Below are 16,570 nucleotides of genomic sequence, written 5' to 3'. Positions count from 1 at the left end.
GTTTTCACTTTTAGCCCTCTAGATAAATACTAAGAGAGTGTTTGCCCGTCATTTTGGTATTTTAATTTCATTTCAAGCCATACGCATTTAATATATCATTGTACATTTTAAAAGATAAACTCGTTTTTTCTTCTTCTGAAAATGCATTGTAAATTTGTGCTAGCTTACATTTGAATGTTAGCCATCTGAATCTATATCAGATTTCATGTTCTTGCAACTATTTAATGCCCAATGAACATTGAGTTGTATAGATTGAGATTTGAATTCATAGTTCTGCTAACTATCCCATGAATTATAATAATTATAATTTTCTATGTTTAAATATAACTGAGCTGTTTTAATCAAGTGATTAATATCAAAGTATAAAAACTATTTTAACTGATTAGATCCCCTTTGCTCTCGATCTACATTTTAGCTCCAGCCTGGGAATTGCAGCCTTCTGTCTGTCTTCTCACTGGTTCGTCCTCATATTGATATTAGTTTCCATGGGATCCTTTCACACATCAATACAGTTTTTGTATTAAGAAGCAAGGTAATCAAGATATTATTTCATTAAATGTGAGAAAGGTATGTTACAAATTAGAAATATTCAGGAAGGAAAATTATTACATTCTCTGAGAAGATAAAACCCAGACCTCAAAAAAAGATCTAATTAAAAGACAGTGCTATTGATGTTTGTTTTGCCTGAGGAGCAGTGGAACTCTAGAAGCTGATCAAAATTAACAGAGGTAAATTTTAGAGACTGCCTTTCTGAGATGGCCTCATTTCACATCAGAAAACCAACATCTTTTAATCCCTATACAGCTATAGTGCTTTATTTCAAAATCAGAACTAAAAAGGATTTTTTTCTGAACCTCACTCAAAACTACTTATTTATTCTTTCTTAAATTGTCTATTGTTCCTAGTAGCATTTTTGTGGGTGAAAAAGTGATAAAATATTCACACAATTGATAATTTAGATAGTGCTGGTGTCTCATAGTTTCTGTTCTTGGTATAGATACAGCAAAAGTCAGTCTCCCAGAGTACCCATTTAATCCTTTCTGCATTCAGAACTGACTGTTTCCAGGGTTGGGGAATAGGGAGGCTTGGCTCATTCTTTGGTAGTCTGGTAATGCATGTTGTAACCACACTGGAAAATCAGGGGGATAAAAAAGATTCACAAAAGCTTGAAATAAGTATATGAAGAGTAGCACAGTTACTGCCCTGAATTCAGAGGAGACAAGTCACTTTTCTGCAGTGCTGCAAGGTAGCCACTAGGCTGATTACAGGCAGAGCTCTGATGACAGGCCCTGTCCTGTTCTAATGATGCTCTTACTCTGCTTTGTGATTCGGTGGGAAATGAGATACGTGTGTTCTTCTTGTTACTGAATTGTTCGGTAGAAAGAAAAGCATTTGTTAATGATTATGTCTGGCCTTTTCAAGGAAGGATTGTTGGATGTAGAGAAATTAGAATGTGAAGATGAGCTGACTGGGACTGAAATCAGCTGCTTACGTCTCAAGGGTCAAATGATCTACTTACCTGAAGCAGATAGCATACTTTTTCTGTGTTCACCAAGGTAATAATTTTTAGATTAATTATAATGGCTCTCAGTACCTATCTTTAGCTAACAAAGGAATGACGCAGTATTTTATTTCTTTACATTTACATATTCTCTGAGGTGTAATTAGATTTTACAATCCTTGTTATGTATTACTTTATAACAAGGATAATATTATTTAATATTTTGCTAATAAACTCAGAAGAAATCACATACTCTGTTATTTGCTATATCTTTATGCATTTGCAGTATTTATGCCATTAGACCACAGGATAAATAATCTGCAGTAACATTTTGTACCTTTAAAACAGGCATTAGGTAAGCAATTTTATAAAGTATCTAATAGGATGGCATAATAAATACGTAGGTATATTTGACACCAAAAAATTATCTTTTCTATAGTATGTTAGCAAAAAATCTAAAAGGACTCTCATTATTTCTGGGTTTGAACTATTTTAAATTAAAAATATTTAGCTACTCTAATCCAAATATGCTGTTCCAAATATATTATTCAATTAAAATGTAGGCAGAATGTTATTTTTAATAAACAGAGAAAAATAAAACTATAGATAGTTGTTTTTTCCAATTGGGAAAGCATTTTACTAGGAAATACATGGGAATTCAGAATATAAAAATTGTCTGAATTTGCTTCAGAACAATAGAAAAGATAACTGTGGGGATTATTGTGAGATGATATCCTGTGTATTCATAATTTTGTATAAACAAAATATATGTGCATTATCTAGTAACACGGTCAAGAAAGCATGTTTTGGTGAGCTATTGGTTAAAAATTTAATTTGAATTCCACCATGATCACTTTGCACTTAAAACTGTGGTCTTAAAACTTCTGAAAAATACATTAAACTTTGTAATAGCTTCCTTTCAAATTATTACTGTTGTATTACACATTGCATAATAATATATAAGAATAATATATAGTTAATTTGTAATATATTAGAATATATATTAGGATAATATATTATAAGAATAATATGTAGTAAATATTTTCATAAATATATTCAAGATTAAATATTGTTTAACTATAACATATAAGAATAATATATCAGACAATATAAGGATATAGATGTCTTTTCCATGAGGAATAAATATCATGAAAATAAAATAAACAAAATTAGGAAACATAAACCCTTTTTAAAAAAATTAATAAGGCACATTGATCTAAAGATGTCCCATCTCCTATCAGTAAGTGTTTTCTCCTTCTGCCTCTTTGCAGCTTAGGAGAATATCAGCTTCTCATTAGGGGCAATTTCTATTTATGCAAAGAAAGGTTTCTTCAGAAATAAAAGCAGAAAATTGGAGTTTATTTATTTATTGCTGTCTGCAGATGTTGGTCACCCGGTGAGAAAACTGCACATTGTCCTACGGGACACATACATGTATGTGGGAAGATTTTTACTCACACTACAAAAACAAAAGCTCAGTTAAAGGTAGTTTCCCTTGTAAAATAAATACTTCTAAGACGATTAGTTTAAATGTAGGAAAAATTTAATAGTTCATTAAAATAATGATATAGGTCATTTTTAGAATCCTGAAACCTTTATGATTGGATTAAGTTTTGTAGCTCAGTATGAGCTTTTTAACCATTCATTTCTGAACTTACTATCAAGTTTTTTCTCTACTCATGGGCAGGTCTTATATACCTTTGGCTGATGATCTAGCTTCTTTCCAGATGCGTCTTTTTCTGCAAATGGTCTTACATATCCATTTTAACAAAATCTAAAAAGACTATGTGTTTCATTAATAAAATATTTGATTTTTAAATTTTCTTTATGGGCATTCTAATTTTTGCTTTGCTTTATGAACATTGCTACTGAGAATATATTGCATTAATTCAAAATTCTGCAAAGTCAACCCTTTTGAAGAATTTTAGATAGGATTAATTCAAAATTCTTCAAATTATTAATCCCATAGTATCCCAAGTCATAGTTAAATTTTGTCATTTTAGAGTAATTATTATTCTAAGTGGCCAGAAGTAATGACGTTGCATTAAAAAAATTCAAGCCAATGAAATAATCTTAGGTCACTTTAATCAATTAGTACTTTTTTTTTTTTTTTTTTTTTTTTTTTGGAGATGGAATCTCGCTCTGTCACCCAGGCTGGAATGCAGTGGTGGGATCTCACCTCACTGCAGCCTTTCCCTCCCAGGTTCAAGCAATTCTCTTGCCTCAGCCTCCTGGGTGGCTGGGACTACAGACATGAGCCACTTCACTGAGCTAATATTTGTACTTTTGGTAGAGATGGGGTTTCACCATGTTGGCCAGGCTGTTCTCAAACTCCTAGCCTCAAGTGATCTGCTCACCTCAGCCTCCCAAAGTCCTGGGATTACAGGCATGAGCCACCGTGCCCCGCCTCAAAGAGTACATCTTTAAAAAGCAATTAACTTTTTACTAATCAGATCATCACTGAAATAATAAACATTATTATGTTGTTGGGAAAATGACATAAAGTACAATGATGATGCATAAAATGCTGCAAGATTGAATAATACCTCAAATACATGAGAAAAGTTCGTCAAAGAAAATGAGAATAGAAGACATGAGAGCCAGAAGTAAGAATGGTACGTAGCCTTAGATACGTGAATTATGTGCTGAGGATGGGTCATAAACATGGTTGGAAATTTTTAGTCATTGTGTCCAAAAGGGAAAAATAACCAGTTACAAAGACTCATAGAATCCAGAAAGCAAGGTGAAGTAGTTTCTCAAAAGAAGCATCATTATTCCTGAGGAAGAAAATAAAGATAGATTTTTTTCCTCTTCTTATAATGAGAAAAAATTTGAGAATAATAAATTACAGCCTGATTACATGCCTGAACATTTATCACAGAGATGTTTTCTACATGAGCTTTTCATTTTAGACTGATGGCACCAAAAAGTGCAACCTGGCAAAATGCATCTCAAGTTCACTGCTTTTTGGTAGATGTTTAAATATCTAAGAAAATAAACTCACAATCTTTGTTCAATTCTCCATAATTTTATTGTCTTCAACCTGATTATTTGAATGGGAGGAGGGGGCAGGATCAGACTCCTTGACAGAAATCAGGGTTGCATTGTCATGTATACAAGTTGAGACTGATCTTGCCTCGTTTCTCCATATGACAGTGTCATGAACCTGGACGATTTGACAAGGAGAGGGCTATATCTAAGTGACATCCCTCTGCATGATGCCACGCGCGATCTTGTTCTTTTGGGAGAACAATTTAGAGAGGAATACAAACTCACCCAAGAACTGGAAATCCTCACTGACAGGCTGCAGCTCACCTTAAGAGCCCTGGAAGATGAAAAGAAAAAGACAGACACGTAAGAATGTACCGCTTGGGGCTCCACTGTTAACTCATAATATATTATGACTCTACTAGATTTAAGACTGAGAACCAGCCATGGGAGCTGTAATAGCTCTGGAGTAGTAAATAAAATCCTTCACATTGCTTTTAAAAAGAAATTATGCTTAAGGAAATAAGCCAGTCTTAATGGTAGTGGATATACATCTATTTTTTGGAGCCAAGTTGGAATAATATATGCCAACTTGGAAATCATGAGAATAACTCAAATTCAAGTTTAGTTCAAAAATTAAGGTTTAACTATCATTTATGCATGCATTCTTTCATACAAGAGTTATATATCAACGATCTTCAGTATGCCAGGGACTGCCACATGCAGACAGCGGCTCTGCACGATGAACTTAGCATTGGCCATTACGTGTTTAAAAATGTCTTTTCTGGGACCTTGAACTTAGGGCTAGAAAGAAATGAATCTGACAAATTGTAGTATCATATGCAATGACAATAATTATATCTATAGTGACATACATAAGCAAAAATACCAAAACATAAAACGTATTTCTATGAGTGGTGGATTAAATTATGAAATATTGGGCAAAAACATGAAAGATAATACTTCATTTTCAAGAAATGTATTTAAATAAGGACATAGCATGCATACTACTTGGCCTTGCTTTCATATGCTAATTAAAAGCACCACATCACTGATATTTATGAGCTGTTTACCCAGCTTCTGATGTGTTTGCTTTTTAATGTTTATATAATAGGAAGCTATCTTGTTGGAGAAGTCAAACTGATCTGCATTCCTTCTCATAAGAGCTATTTCAGTCTACTTCCTCACCCAAAGATTGCTAACAGCATTGCTTTGTACACTTCTCTTGCATTGATACATGTGTAGTTGCCCATGGATGGATGCTGTGCACACAAGTCAACACATCAGTTAACTCTATTAACAGCAGGAGTGAAATAGAGAATGCCATTTTATGCACCTGTCTTTGTTTACACCTTCTTAATTCATGTGTCTTGGCCTTGTGTAATGAAACTGAAAGCTGTATTTAGTTCCTTTATGACCACTCTACTTTTCTAAAGGTCCTAACTTGCACCCAGTTTAATCGACCCAGGTATTTTGCAAATTTCAGAAAATATATGGAACAGGTAGCTCAAATTCTCTCACTTCTAGAAAAGTAACTCAAAGTGTATGCTTTATTGGTATGTGCTACAATTTCATCTATGAATATTGCACATTTTGTGGAGCTTCTAAGACCTTAGGACTAAGGTTCAAAGTCATACGAGTTTGTAGTCTTGAGTTACTCAATATATTAGAAAACCATTTAGGTTTTATTTTGTATTGTGACTCAATGTACTAGTCTCTACATTCATGATAAATAGATAAATGACCAGCACTATAAAGAATGTATCCTTTAAGTTATGAAATATCCAGATATTCTGTACTGAAAAAGCTCTTAATTCACATTTTTCCTAAATTTTGTCAGCTTAAGCAGAGTATTAGCTTCTCTTCCCAGACCAGAAGTCCAAAACTGGGCATTACTGGGAGTTAAACAGGGAACTTATCTTTAATAAGAATAGCTGATAAGTACTTATCACAGAACTACTTCTTTATTTGAATTCCCCAAGGTGGGTTTCACATTCAGGAACTATCTGCACCATTTTGAGTCACTGCACTTCAAGAATCCTTAAATTATTTTTTAGATTATTAGATTTAGAATTTGGTTTTTGTAGATACTTGGTTTTCAAGGTGATGTCATTAGAAACCATTTACTATTCATTTTCTTTGAAGGTAAGTAGTTCTACTGTTCATACTTACTATTCAAGATAGCTTTAATATTTTATAAAACATTCAATGTTTAAAAGTTGAAAATGAAAGACTGGAGAAATTCTGCTATGACTAAGAAAAACATTGAGCGCTCAGCTCCATTTCGTGTATTTAAACTTCCCACATACGCCCTTTCGCTTTAGAACAAAGGCAGGAAGAAAAAGGCAGCAAGTTCTCATTTGTTCCTCTTCCAATCCAGAGCCCATCGGTCCAGTTTCTGCTTCTTTCCCTCTAAATCCATCAGCTGTCATCCTTCTCCTGTGTGCTTACCACGTCTGTCCCCTTACCGTGATCCCCGATGCCACCACGGTAGTATCAGTTGTGCCTAAACAAATAAAATATGTTATTGTCTAGAGCAATTTCTCCTGGTTTTATCTGTTTCTTCTATGGAGGAGTGAGGCATGAATAAGACTGGAGAGAAATTCTGCTTCTTTTAATAATACTTTTCCAAAATCAAGATATATTTCTCATTCTAAGAGGCAAACCCGTTTCTATTATTGTGCTACTCATACCATGTTTTAGGTGTTGTTAATGAGAGTCTTCATACTGAAACTATCATAATAGCAGGGTCAGAATACAGGACTAGAAATGAAAACTTATTTTCTACTACCAGTCTTTTTGTTTTGTCTGTTTGCCTGGCTTATTTTGATTTGGTTTGAACTAGTTTGGGTTTGCGGATGATTTATGTGATTAGAATGAACAAATAATTTATATTTTCTTAAGTCCTTGCTTATAAATACAGCAAATATTTGATGCTAATTTTAGAGGGTGTCCTACCAGAATCCAGGCCTTTGCAGTATAAATGACATTGCGCTTGTGCGAAAGGGAGGGCAGAAGCACTAAAGGCTTTCCCAGCGTTCCTTACAGCGGCTTTCTCCTGAACCCACCGAACAGATTGCTGTATTCTGTCCTTCCTCCGTCTGTTGCCAATGAGCTGCGCCACAAGCGTCCAGTGCCTGCTAAAAGATATGACAATGTGACCATCCTCTTCAGTGGCATTGTGGGCTTCAATGCTTTCTGTAGCAAGCACGCATCGGGAGAAGGGGCCATGAAGATTGTAAACCTTCTCAATGACCTCTACACCAGATTTGACACCCTGACGGATTCCCGGAAAAACCCATTTGTTTATAAGGCAAGTCTTCATCATTGCTGACTACAGAGCTACCCAGAGGCTGGCATTCTGAGCCTCCCCATCCGGAGGCCACGCCATCACAGCTCTCTGACTCCAGCACTGCAGCCCTGAGTACAGTGAGCCTCCGTGTATTCAATGCTTTACCATGTTCTTAAATAATTGCCTTTTGTTATAAAACTGTCTCTTCCATGTAACCGAAATGAATGTTTCACGGAGGGGGTGATTCCCTGGTTAAAATGAAATGTTCACCATCTTATTTGCGCTCAGGCTAACAAGTCTGGACAGGCTGTTGATCACATTTAGTAAAAATGCAGCATTCATTTTAGTGCTCTGCAAGAGACATTCTTACTGAAAAATATAAATGCTTTGTCCAGTAAAGAAATCATGGAGCATGAAAAGGGCGTTGGGGACGCAGATTTGTGTTTAGATAACATCAACTTGAAGAAGATAAACATTTATAAGGCATTCATGCCCTTTGTTTCATTTAAAAATAAATCTAATATTGGAAAAAAGAAGTCAGTGGAATATTGCTACATAAACGCAAGAATGTCAACTAAACCATCCCTAGGTATCTAGGGTAATATAATTATGCAAGGACTGTTTATTTTATAGTCGTTTTCTGAGGTACGCTGTAGCAGGTGGTGAGCACATCATAAAAATAAATGCTTAATGACCATGATAAATCACTGAACTTCAAATGGTGGCTCTCTGTGCCATCAAACCATCACTGTTTTAGGGAGAAATTGAAGTAAAAAATTATTCTTCTGAATTATTAGATAGATCTGAGTTGAGAATTTAATTGCTTACTAAAGGAAAAGAATTCTATGTCTGTACCTGCTCATCATTAAAGACCCCAAGTGCCTATCATGTGTGTAAATTATAAGTAATTGCAAGGTTTCATTTTGTTGGAGTTAAATGTATTAGAATTTTAAGAGAATTAAAGGAGGAGAGAAGTTTAAAGTTACTGGTAGCCTTGAAAAAATATATGTTTTTATTGGGATAACAAATGAAACAGTCTTTTTTATGCTAACCAGTGACCATCTAAATATATGTACTATGTTAGGTGGAGACTGTTGGTGACAAGTATATGACAGTGAGTGGTTTACCAGAGCCATGCATTCACCATGCACGATCCATCTGCCACCTGGCCTTGGACATGATGGAAATTGCTGGCCAGGTTCAAGTAGATGGTGAATCTGTTCAGGTTAGTAAGTGAAGTAGATATTGTAATGATGGTGTATAAACCTTTTTGGACAATTGATTCATATTGTTGACCAGAAAATCGATAACGTGTATAAAGAAGGGCATCTTGACAACGAAGACTGTAAGTATTTCATCCAGCCCACTGTGCTACATTCTTTCATAGGCATGGAGATTTGTCCACCTATTTGAAATTATCTAGTCTATTTCATGTACTGAAAGTCATGGGGATGAGAAAAAAACTTCTTGTAACTTTATTAAAAAGTAGTTTGTTTTAAAATCTCTTTCATGTCTCATGTAAGTTACTAGATTCACATCTTTGAAATCTTCAGACTCAAGTGTTTCTCTTGAGTCAAGATTATTTCTCTAGTGAGACAGATTTTGTGAGGGCTTTTGAAGTCTGTAATATGCTTGGAGTTCTTATAGAGATCTCTTATGATGTTATATGATGACTCTACATTATTCTGCAGTATAAAGTAAGCAAAAATTCATGTGTTACAGGAAGAAAAAAGCAAATAACACATGTTCTCACTCATAAGTGTGAGTTGAACAGTGAGAACACATGGACACAGGGAGGGGAACATCACAGACCAGGGCCTGTTGGGGGTTTGGGGGCAAGGGGAGGGAGAGCATTAGGACAAATACCTAATGCATGCAGGGCTTAAAACTTAGACGATGGGTTGATAGATGCAGCAAACCACCATGATACATACACACCTATGTAACAAACCTGCATGTTCTGCACATATATCCCAGAACTTAAAGTAATTTTTTTTTTTAATCATGTGTTAGTGATCAAAGTGATTGAAGCAAAGCTTTGTTTTTTTGCAGATAACAATAGGGATACACACTGGAGAGGTAGTTACAGGTGTCATAGGACAGCGGATGCCTCGATACTGTCTTTTTGGAAATACTGTCAACCTCACAAGCCGAACAGAAACCACAGGAGAAAAGGGAAAAATAAATGTGTCTGAATATACATACAGGTGAGAGAAAATGTCTTGGTATTTACTGATTTGCAAAGGAAATGTGTCTTTGTATGTGGTTTAATTCTCTGAGAGGTTTTGTTGCTTTAAAAGAGTTATCACCTCCACTCTTCCCCACTGCTTGTAAAATTATTTTTCATTTGAGAAGCCTGCATCATTATTTCCATTTTATGTGATTTCACATCATCTTAGAAAATCTTGAAATGATCATTGTTTGTAAAGCTTTGAGTTACCTCTCAGTACAACTTTAGCATTTGTTCTTGCCGTCTCCATTTGTAACATGGTACATGTTCCATAAAAACCTTTATGTACTTCTGCTCCTACTCCCCTTCCCTTGTCTTTTAGGTGTCTTATGTCTCCAGAAAATTCAGATCCACAATTCCATTTGGAGCACAGAGGCCCAGTGTCCATGAAGGGTAAAAAAGAACCGATGCAAGTTTGGTTTCTATCCAGAAAAAATACAGGAACAGAGGTATGACTAATCAAAGCATAATTTGTGTACTTAAGACAGAGTGTAAATACGGAAAACTAAAGCATAATCACTGAAAATATATTTCACTTGAAAAGAATGCTTGCTAACAGAAATTAACTTTTAAGTAAAGCAGCAGAAATAACTGAACATTAATGAGCTACTTATAATAATAAGTACTTTTTAGGGGATGCTTTAGTGACTTTTGTCCTCTAATGAAAACCAAAGCCCTGGATTGAGAATGTCTGTTTTTTTTGTTTTTGTTTTTGTTTTTTTTTTTTTTTTTTTCTTGCTGTTGTGGTTGTTTTGTTCTTCCTCTGTTGTCTGGCTCAAAGGTAAGTGGGCTGTGAGGGGCTCACCTGGCCCCTTTCCTCAGCTCCCTAAGTTGGTTCTGAGATCACCATCATGGTTAAGTAAGGGGTGTCGTTCATGGGAGGTTTCTTAACCATGAAGTTTGAGATCCTTTTAAGGGCCAAGCTATCTTCCTATGGGGTGACTGGAGGATTCTGGAAATCCTAGTCCATTGTCTGTTTCTCCTAGATAGATTAGGGACTTTTAACTTGCTAGAATCTGATTCATTCCTCAGGGAAGATTTAATTTCTTTCTAGTACTACGGTTATACTGCAGGCAGAGCTCATGTGCTAGAATGGACTTCAGAACAGCGGCATATCCAAAGTGGAATCACGCCTCTCACAGAGGCACTGCACACACTAAGGTCAGGGCTAGCCTCTTCCTAGTCTTTTGAAATGTGTGGCATCAGAAGCAAGTTTGATACTTTGTTACCCTCTTGACATGTTGGTTCTTCACGGGGGATAAGACTACATGCTTATATATCTCTTTTAGTATGTATTCATTCTCTAAAAATGCTTTTAGAGCATAACAATTTCTAAAGGGGAATAGAATGACAGGATTTGAAATATGTATCTTCTTTCACCTGGTTTAACATTATATCATTTTCCTATGAGGTTCTTATTGATGTTCATCTGATAAACCAAACCATAACTACCTCAAACGTTGGTCATCTTAGTTGGGTGGTCCTGTTTCTCCCAGAATTATACTGGAAATCATTTACAGAAACTGTAGATGTGAACGTGGATCACATCCTCATAAAGAGAAAAATACATTTAATTGATATGATAAACGTCATGATCACTGCAGATCAATCCCTCACTTCTTACACTTTTTCAAGGACACAAAGCAGGATGATGACTGAATCTTGGATTGCGGCGTGAAGAGGAGTGCAGATGAGGTTCCAGTTTTCTCCTAACACGTGCCAAGCCCAGGAGCAGTTATTCCCCATGGATACAGATTTTGCTTTGTCTTTGTCGACTACCCCAAGCTTTTCTTCTGGGTATATCTCTCACTATCCATTATTCAACTTTAGCTCTGCTTCTGATTATGTTTTAGGCTTTAGTATATTATCTAAAGTTTGGCTTTTGATGTAGATGATGTGAGCTTCATGTGTCTTAATATCTACTACAGGCATTACCTAACATGGTGATCTGCAAGTAGTGGGCACCCAATAAATATTTGTTGAATTTAATTAAATGAAACTGAACAGTATTTAGCCATGTGTATGTTTATATCATGGTTTATCAAATCTGTTTAGTGCTCCATATATATATGTATATTTTAATGACTATAATATGTAATAAAGTTTATATCATGTTGGTGCATATCATTATAGAAATCGTTTTCTAAAGGAGTGAATTCTAAGTTTTAGGAGAAAAATGCAATTTATTTTCAGACTCCCAAAGTAAGAATTAATATATCATGCTGAGAAAATAGTGACTATTTTGAAGTATGTTACTTTCCTTTCAGAAATATTGAATACACATTTCTGTTATTAAAGTATTTGATTACTAATTCAAATCACGTGGCAATTATAATTCTTCTAAAATGCTATTATTTGTAATTGTATCCCCCGTATTAAATCTCATTAACCACAGGCTGCTGTTACACAAAGCTGCATTGTTTCACACTGAGCTGTTACATTAGTTCAGCCTAAATGTTGGGAGCTCCAACCACATCCAAGAATAGATCTGGAAACACTCTGCTGGGATACTACTGCTAAAGCCCTTCTTGGCCTGGTATTCTCAGCAATGAGCTCCCTTTCCTTAGCTTAGAAGAATGTGATTATATCCAGGACATCATGTTCAGAAACCTTAGTTTAATTTCAGCATAGAATGCATTACTATTGGGATAATTGGCCTCTGATTCTTAAATGTCTCTGATAACTTATTAATACCTATCTTTATAAAATAGAGTGCAACTACTTTTGTGTAAAAATGTTTGCCTTTAAATTGAATATTTCATATTAGCACATCGATATATGTATAAATGTTCCATGTTAACGTGTACAAGAATCTGTAATAAATTATTTTTTTCACTTGTCTCTATACAGTTTTTATTTCAATAAAACTGTTAACATTATTTTTCATTTCATTAATGCCATTTTTCATAAATACATTTTACAATTTTGCCTATTGCAAACTTTAAATTAATTTTTATTTGCTACCATTATAAATTTTCACTGACTCCTCATAAATATCATATTCTTAAATGCTGTATTTCTTTTTTAGACCAACAAAGTGACAGGAAATAAAGACGGGACATGGAAGGTGAAACAGTTAAATACTGAATGTCATCAGCTTACTGAAAGTGCTCTGAATCATTTAGGGCTAATAGATGTGTATACAAGTAATTAAAATATGTGATATTCATAATGAAGAAATATATTCAAATACAGAAAGAGAAAGTACTTGAGAGAAGAGGGGTGAAGTGGGGATAGTTGTTATGCCTGTTTTGGGGGGAGATTTAAGAATACTCAGAAACTAGTGACACTGTCGTCTTCCCAGAATCCTACATTTATTTACTTAGCATCTACTTTTGGTAGGCACTGCTTGAGGTGTTTGAGAGGTACCATTGAGCCGGGCGCGGTGGCTCAAGCCTGTAATCCCAGCACTTTGGGAGGCCGAGGCGGGTGGATCACAAGGTCAAGAGATCGAGACCATCCTGGTCAACATGGTGAAGCCCCGTCTCTACTAAAAATACAAAACATTAGCTGGGCATGATGGTGCGTGCCTGTAATCCCAGCTACTCAGGAGGTTGAGGCTGGAGAGTTGCCTGAACCCAGGAGGCGGAGGTTGCGGTGAGCCGAGATCGCGCCATTGCACTCCAGCCTGGGTAACGAGTGAAACTCCGTCTCAAAAAAAAAAAAAAAAAAAAAAAAAAAAAAAAAAAAAGAGAGATGTACCATTGAATAAAACTCTCGTTTTTGAATACCTCATATTCCAATTTTTACATCTTACCTGTTTTAAAAATCTCTATTTTATTCTGCCGACACTCTGCTGGTCCAGGCACTCATCATCTGCAACTTGAACAATTGCAAGATCTTCCCTATAAATCTGTTTCTCATCTTTGCCCTCTCCATTCTCACATTGCATCCAAAGTGGTCTTTTACAAATCCAAATTGTTCTCTTTCCTGCAATCACTTTAATGCTATTCATCGTCTGCAGACCTTAGCAAGGCATGCAAAAATTGTCACCTTTACCAGCCTTATCTGCTAGTTGCTACATTTATAGTTTTATGCTTTGCTCTGTCTGAATACCCTCTACCCCATACCCTGCTGCAAATTCATTTCTCGCTAAGACTCCGCTCAATGTCCTCTTATTGGAGATTTCCCTGTTAGGCAAGTTCAGCTTCCTCTATTGTTCCAGGATATTTACAATGGTTCACACATTACCTGTTTATATATAGGATTCCTTATTAGGCTTTAAGTTTCTTATGGCTAAAATAGTTCTTCTTTCCCCAGATAGTCCTTGAACCTTCCACCAAATAGGCACTTGACAAATACTCATTGAATAAAAGAATGGAGGGAGCAGTTTCTTAGAGCAGTGGGGCTAGAAGCCAGATTTGAAGGGAATGAGGAATAATAAATGAGATTGGAGAAAAGAGGAGGCACAAAAATGCCACTGTTAAATTTGTGCTTAGAGAAAATCATGCTAACATTGGTGCAGGGGCTGATTTTAGAGGGAAAGATCCTGGTTTAAGGGTGACATTAGGTGGCTACTGTCCTTAATGCCTAGGCCTGCTTCAAGGTGATTGCAGGGCAGGAGGCTAATTGAAGAGCAGTCAAGATTCACATTAAAAGTGAACAATTACTTACGGACCAAAGGGGATGAGAAGAAGGTTAGGGCCGCACGGAAGGCTTCTGGCTTCATTAGTGGGTAGCTGATAGTTCCATTACATATGGTGGAGGATATAGAAGGGTAATTGAGCTTAGGGGAAAGGTGCCTAATATTAGGCATGGCTTTGAAGCTCTGGCGAAATACATTTTTAAAAGGCAATTATTTTCAGGTAGCATTAATGTGTGCAGAAAATAGAACTTTTTTTTTCTTTCATGTTGGACCAAACTGCTTTGAATTTCCAAGCAACCCATTACTAGCTCCATGATATTGATAAAGTCACTTAACTTTTGTGTAACCCGGTTAGGTCATTGTAAAAACAGGGATTATGATAACCACTCACTAGAGTTGTGATCAATCGAGTTGTAAAACGAAGAAATCAGAGTAGTTGGAACTTTGGCTTGCCCTTTCAGGAAGACTAGAAAGGTAATCTAAGAAATGCAAATTTACAAATCATTGGTAACAGACATTGTTATAGTTGAATCATAGACAGCACATGTCATGAAGAAACAGGAGGTCAGCAAGAAAAATCAATGAACACATTATGTTTGCCAATCCTTGAAACAAACCCAATGAAAACCACCAAAAAATTAGAGCCAACTGTTGTGAAAAGATGACAGTTTATTAACTGTTACTGAATTGTTTTAAACTTTAACAATTAAATACCAATTTAAAGATATTACATATTTGTGTATTTATTATATATTTATTACATATTACATAATTCCAGCAATAATTTATTTCACTCAGGTTAAATCTGTATTTGAGTCACCAAATGATATGTTCTATTTTCTTTGTCATTGAAGGGAAAACTAATTTGCTTACCTCCCTCTTAGGTTTCTCTCTTTCTTTCTTTCTTTTTTTTTTTTTTTTTTTTTTTTTTGGTACCACCCTCAGTAATGGCTTGTAGAACCTCTAGAGGGCAGCAGAGAATGTTGTTTGTAATTCAAATCTGGAAAAGAAGTGAGAGGACACAGATTCTCTCACAGGAGAGTTCATCTTCATGTTTCCCAGCTGGCACTTCCTGTGTGCAAAGTTAAATTCACTCCTTCCATCTTCCTCAGGTTCAAAGGAATATAATAAAAATAGTTATTTCTACCCATTATGACCATTCATTATAGCATGAAATCTATCCACACCTATCTTGTTGAGAAATGTCACGCAAATATTTCCTGCTAATTCTGCGGGAAGCTAAAACATTTGCTACAACAAATCATTTCTAATAGGAACAATTGTCTTGTACTATATTTTTAGAAGCAAGCTAAGTTGCATGTAGCTCATGTTAAAAGTTATTACAGATAGGATACTATTTACTTGTAAGGATAAAATTGGGGGAAAAATCCAGTAATTTTATAATAAAAAATGCATTTGTGATTCTTCTTTGCTACTTCTACGATATCAGAGAGGAGAAAATAGTGCAGATTAACAAAACAAAATTTAACAAAAAACAAAACACTGAACAGAGACTCAAAAGCCTGAGTCCAATTCTGGTAAGGAAATCTTGCGGTCTTTATAAATCACTTAACTTTACAACCCAGATACCCAGTCTGAAAAAAGGAGCTGGTTATGGTGATAGTTAAAGTTAATTACTGCTCCAAATTTCTATCATTTTGTTGGTAACAGTTCCAGGGTTTTTGTCTCAGAGGCATTCTAACCAAAGTGACTCCATCTTTACAGAGGCTGGCTAAAATGAGACTGAGAGCTGCTAGGCTGCATTCTAAGGCGGTTGGGCATCCTAGGTCACAGAATGTCTGTTGTTAAGAGAATAGGTGAATAACGTTTACCAAACAGACCGAGGACTTAACAGACCCGGGAAATGTCCAGATGTCCAAATGTCTTAGGAACAAAAGCATTCTTAAATTTAAGAATACATTTTGCTTTAAAGATAATAATAAAGATTCTTGTAGAAGACATTAGTTAAACAAA

At 35.5% G+C, this 16,570-nt stretch overlaps 1 protein-coding gene across 1 annotated transcript in view; it reads left to right on the top strand.

Annotated features, from left to right (window-relative positions):
* The window catches only part of GUCY1B1 (guanylate cyclase 1 soluble subunit beta 1), a 48,973-nt gene extending 36,122 nt beyond the window's left edge, over positions 1 to 12,851 (top strand). The window contains exons 7-14 of the mRNA XM_003927949.3: positions 416 to 532; positions 1,423 to 1,556; positions 4,658 to 4,855; positions 7,565 to 7,802; positions 8,866 to 9,006; positions 9,834 to 9,988; positions 10,334 to 10,460; positions 11,647 to 12,851. Of these exons, the coding sequence (XP_003927998.1) occupies positions 416 to 532; positions 1,423 to 1,556; positions 4,658 to 4,855; positions 7,565 to 7,802; positions 8,866 to 9,006; positions 9,834 to 9,988; positions 10,334 to 10,460; positions 11,647 to 11,670 (1,134 nt within the window). The 3' untranslated portion in view covers positions 11,671 to 12,851. The remainder of the gene's footprint in view (positions 1 to 415; positions 533 to 1,422; positions 1,557 to 4,657; positions 4,856 to 7,564; positions 7,803 to 8,865; positions 9,007 to 9,833; positions 9,989 to 10,333; positions 10,461 to 11,646) is intronic.
* Positions 12,852 to 16,570: the final 3,719 nt, after the last annotated feature.

Source organism: Saimiri boliviensis, chromosome 3 (genome assembly GCF_048565385.1).
Source record: "Saimiri boliviensis isolate mSaiBol1 chromosome 3, mSaiBol1.pri, whole genome shotgun sequence".
In the NCBI taxonomy this organism is placed as follows: domain Eukaryota; kingdom Metazoa; phylum Chordata; class Mammalia; order Primates; family Cebidae; genus Saimiri; species Saimiri boliviensis.
Note: the sequence above shows the minus strand (reverse complement) of the source record. Positions and strands in the feature narration are given on the sequence as shown.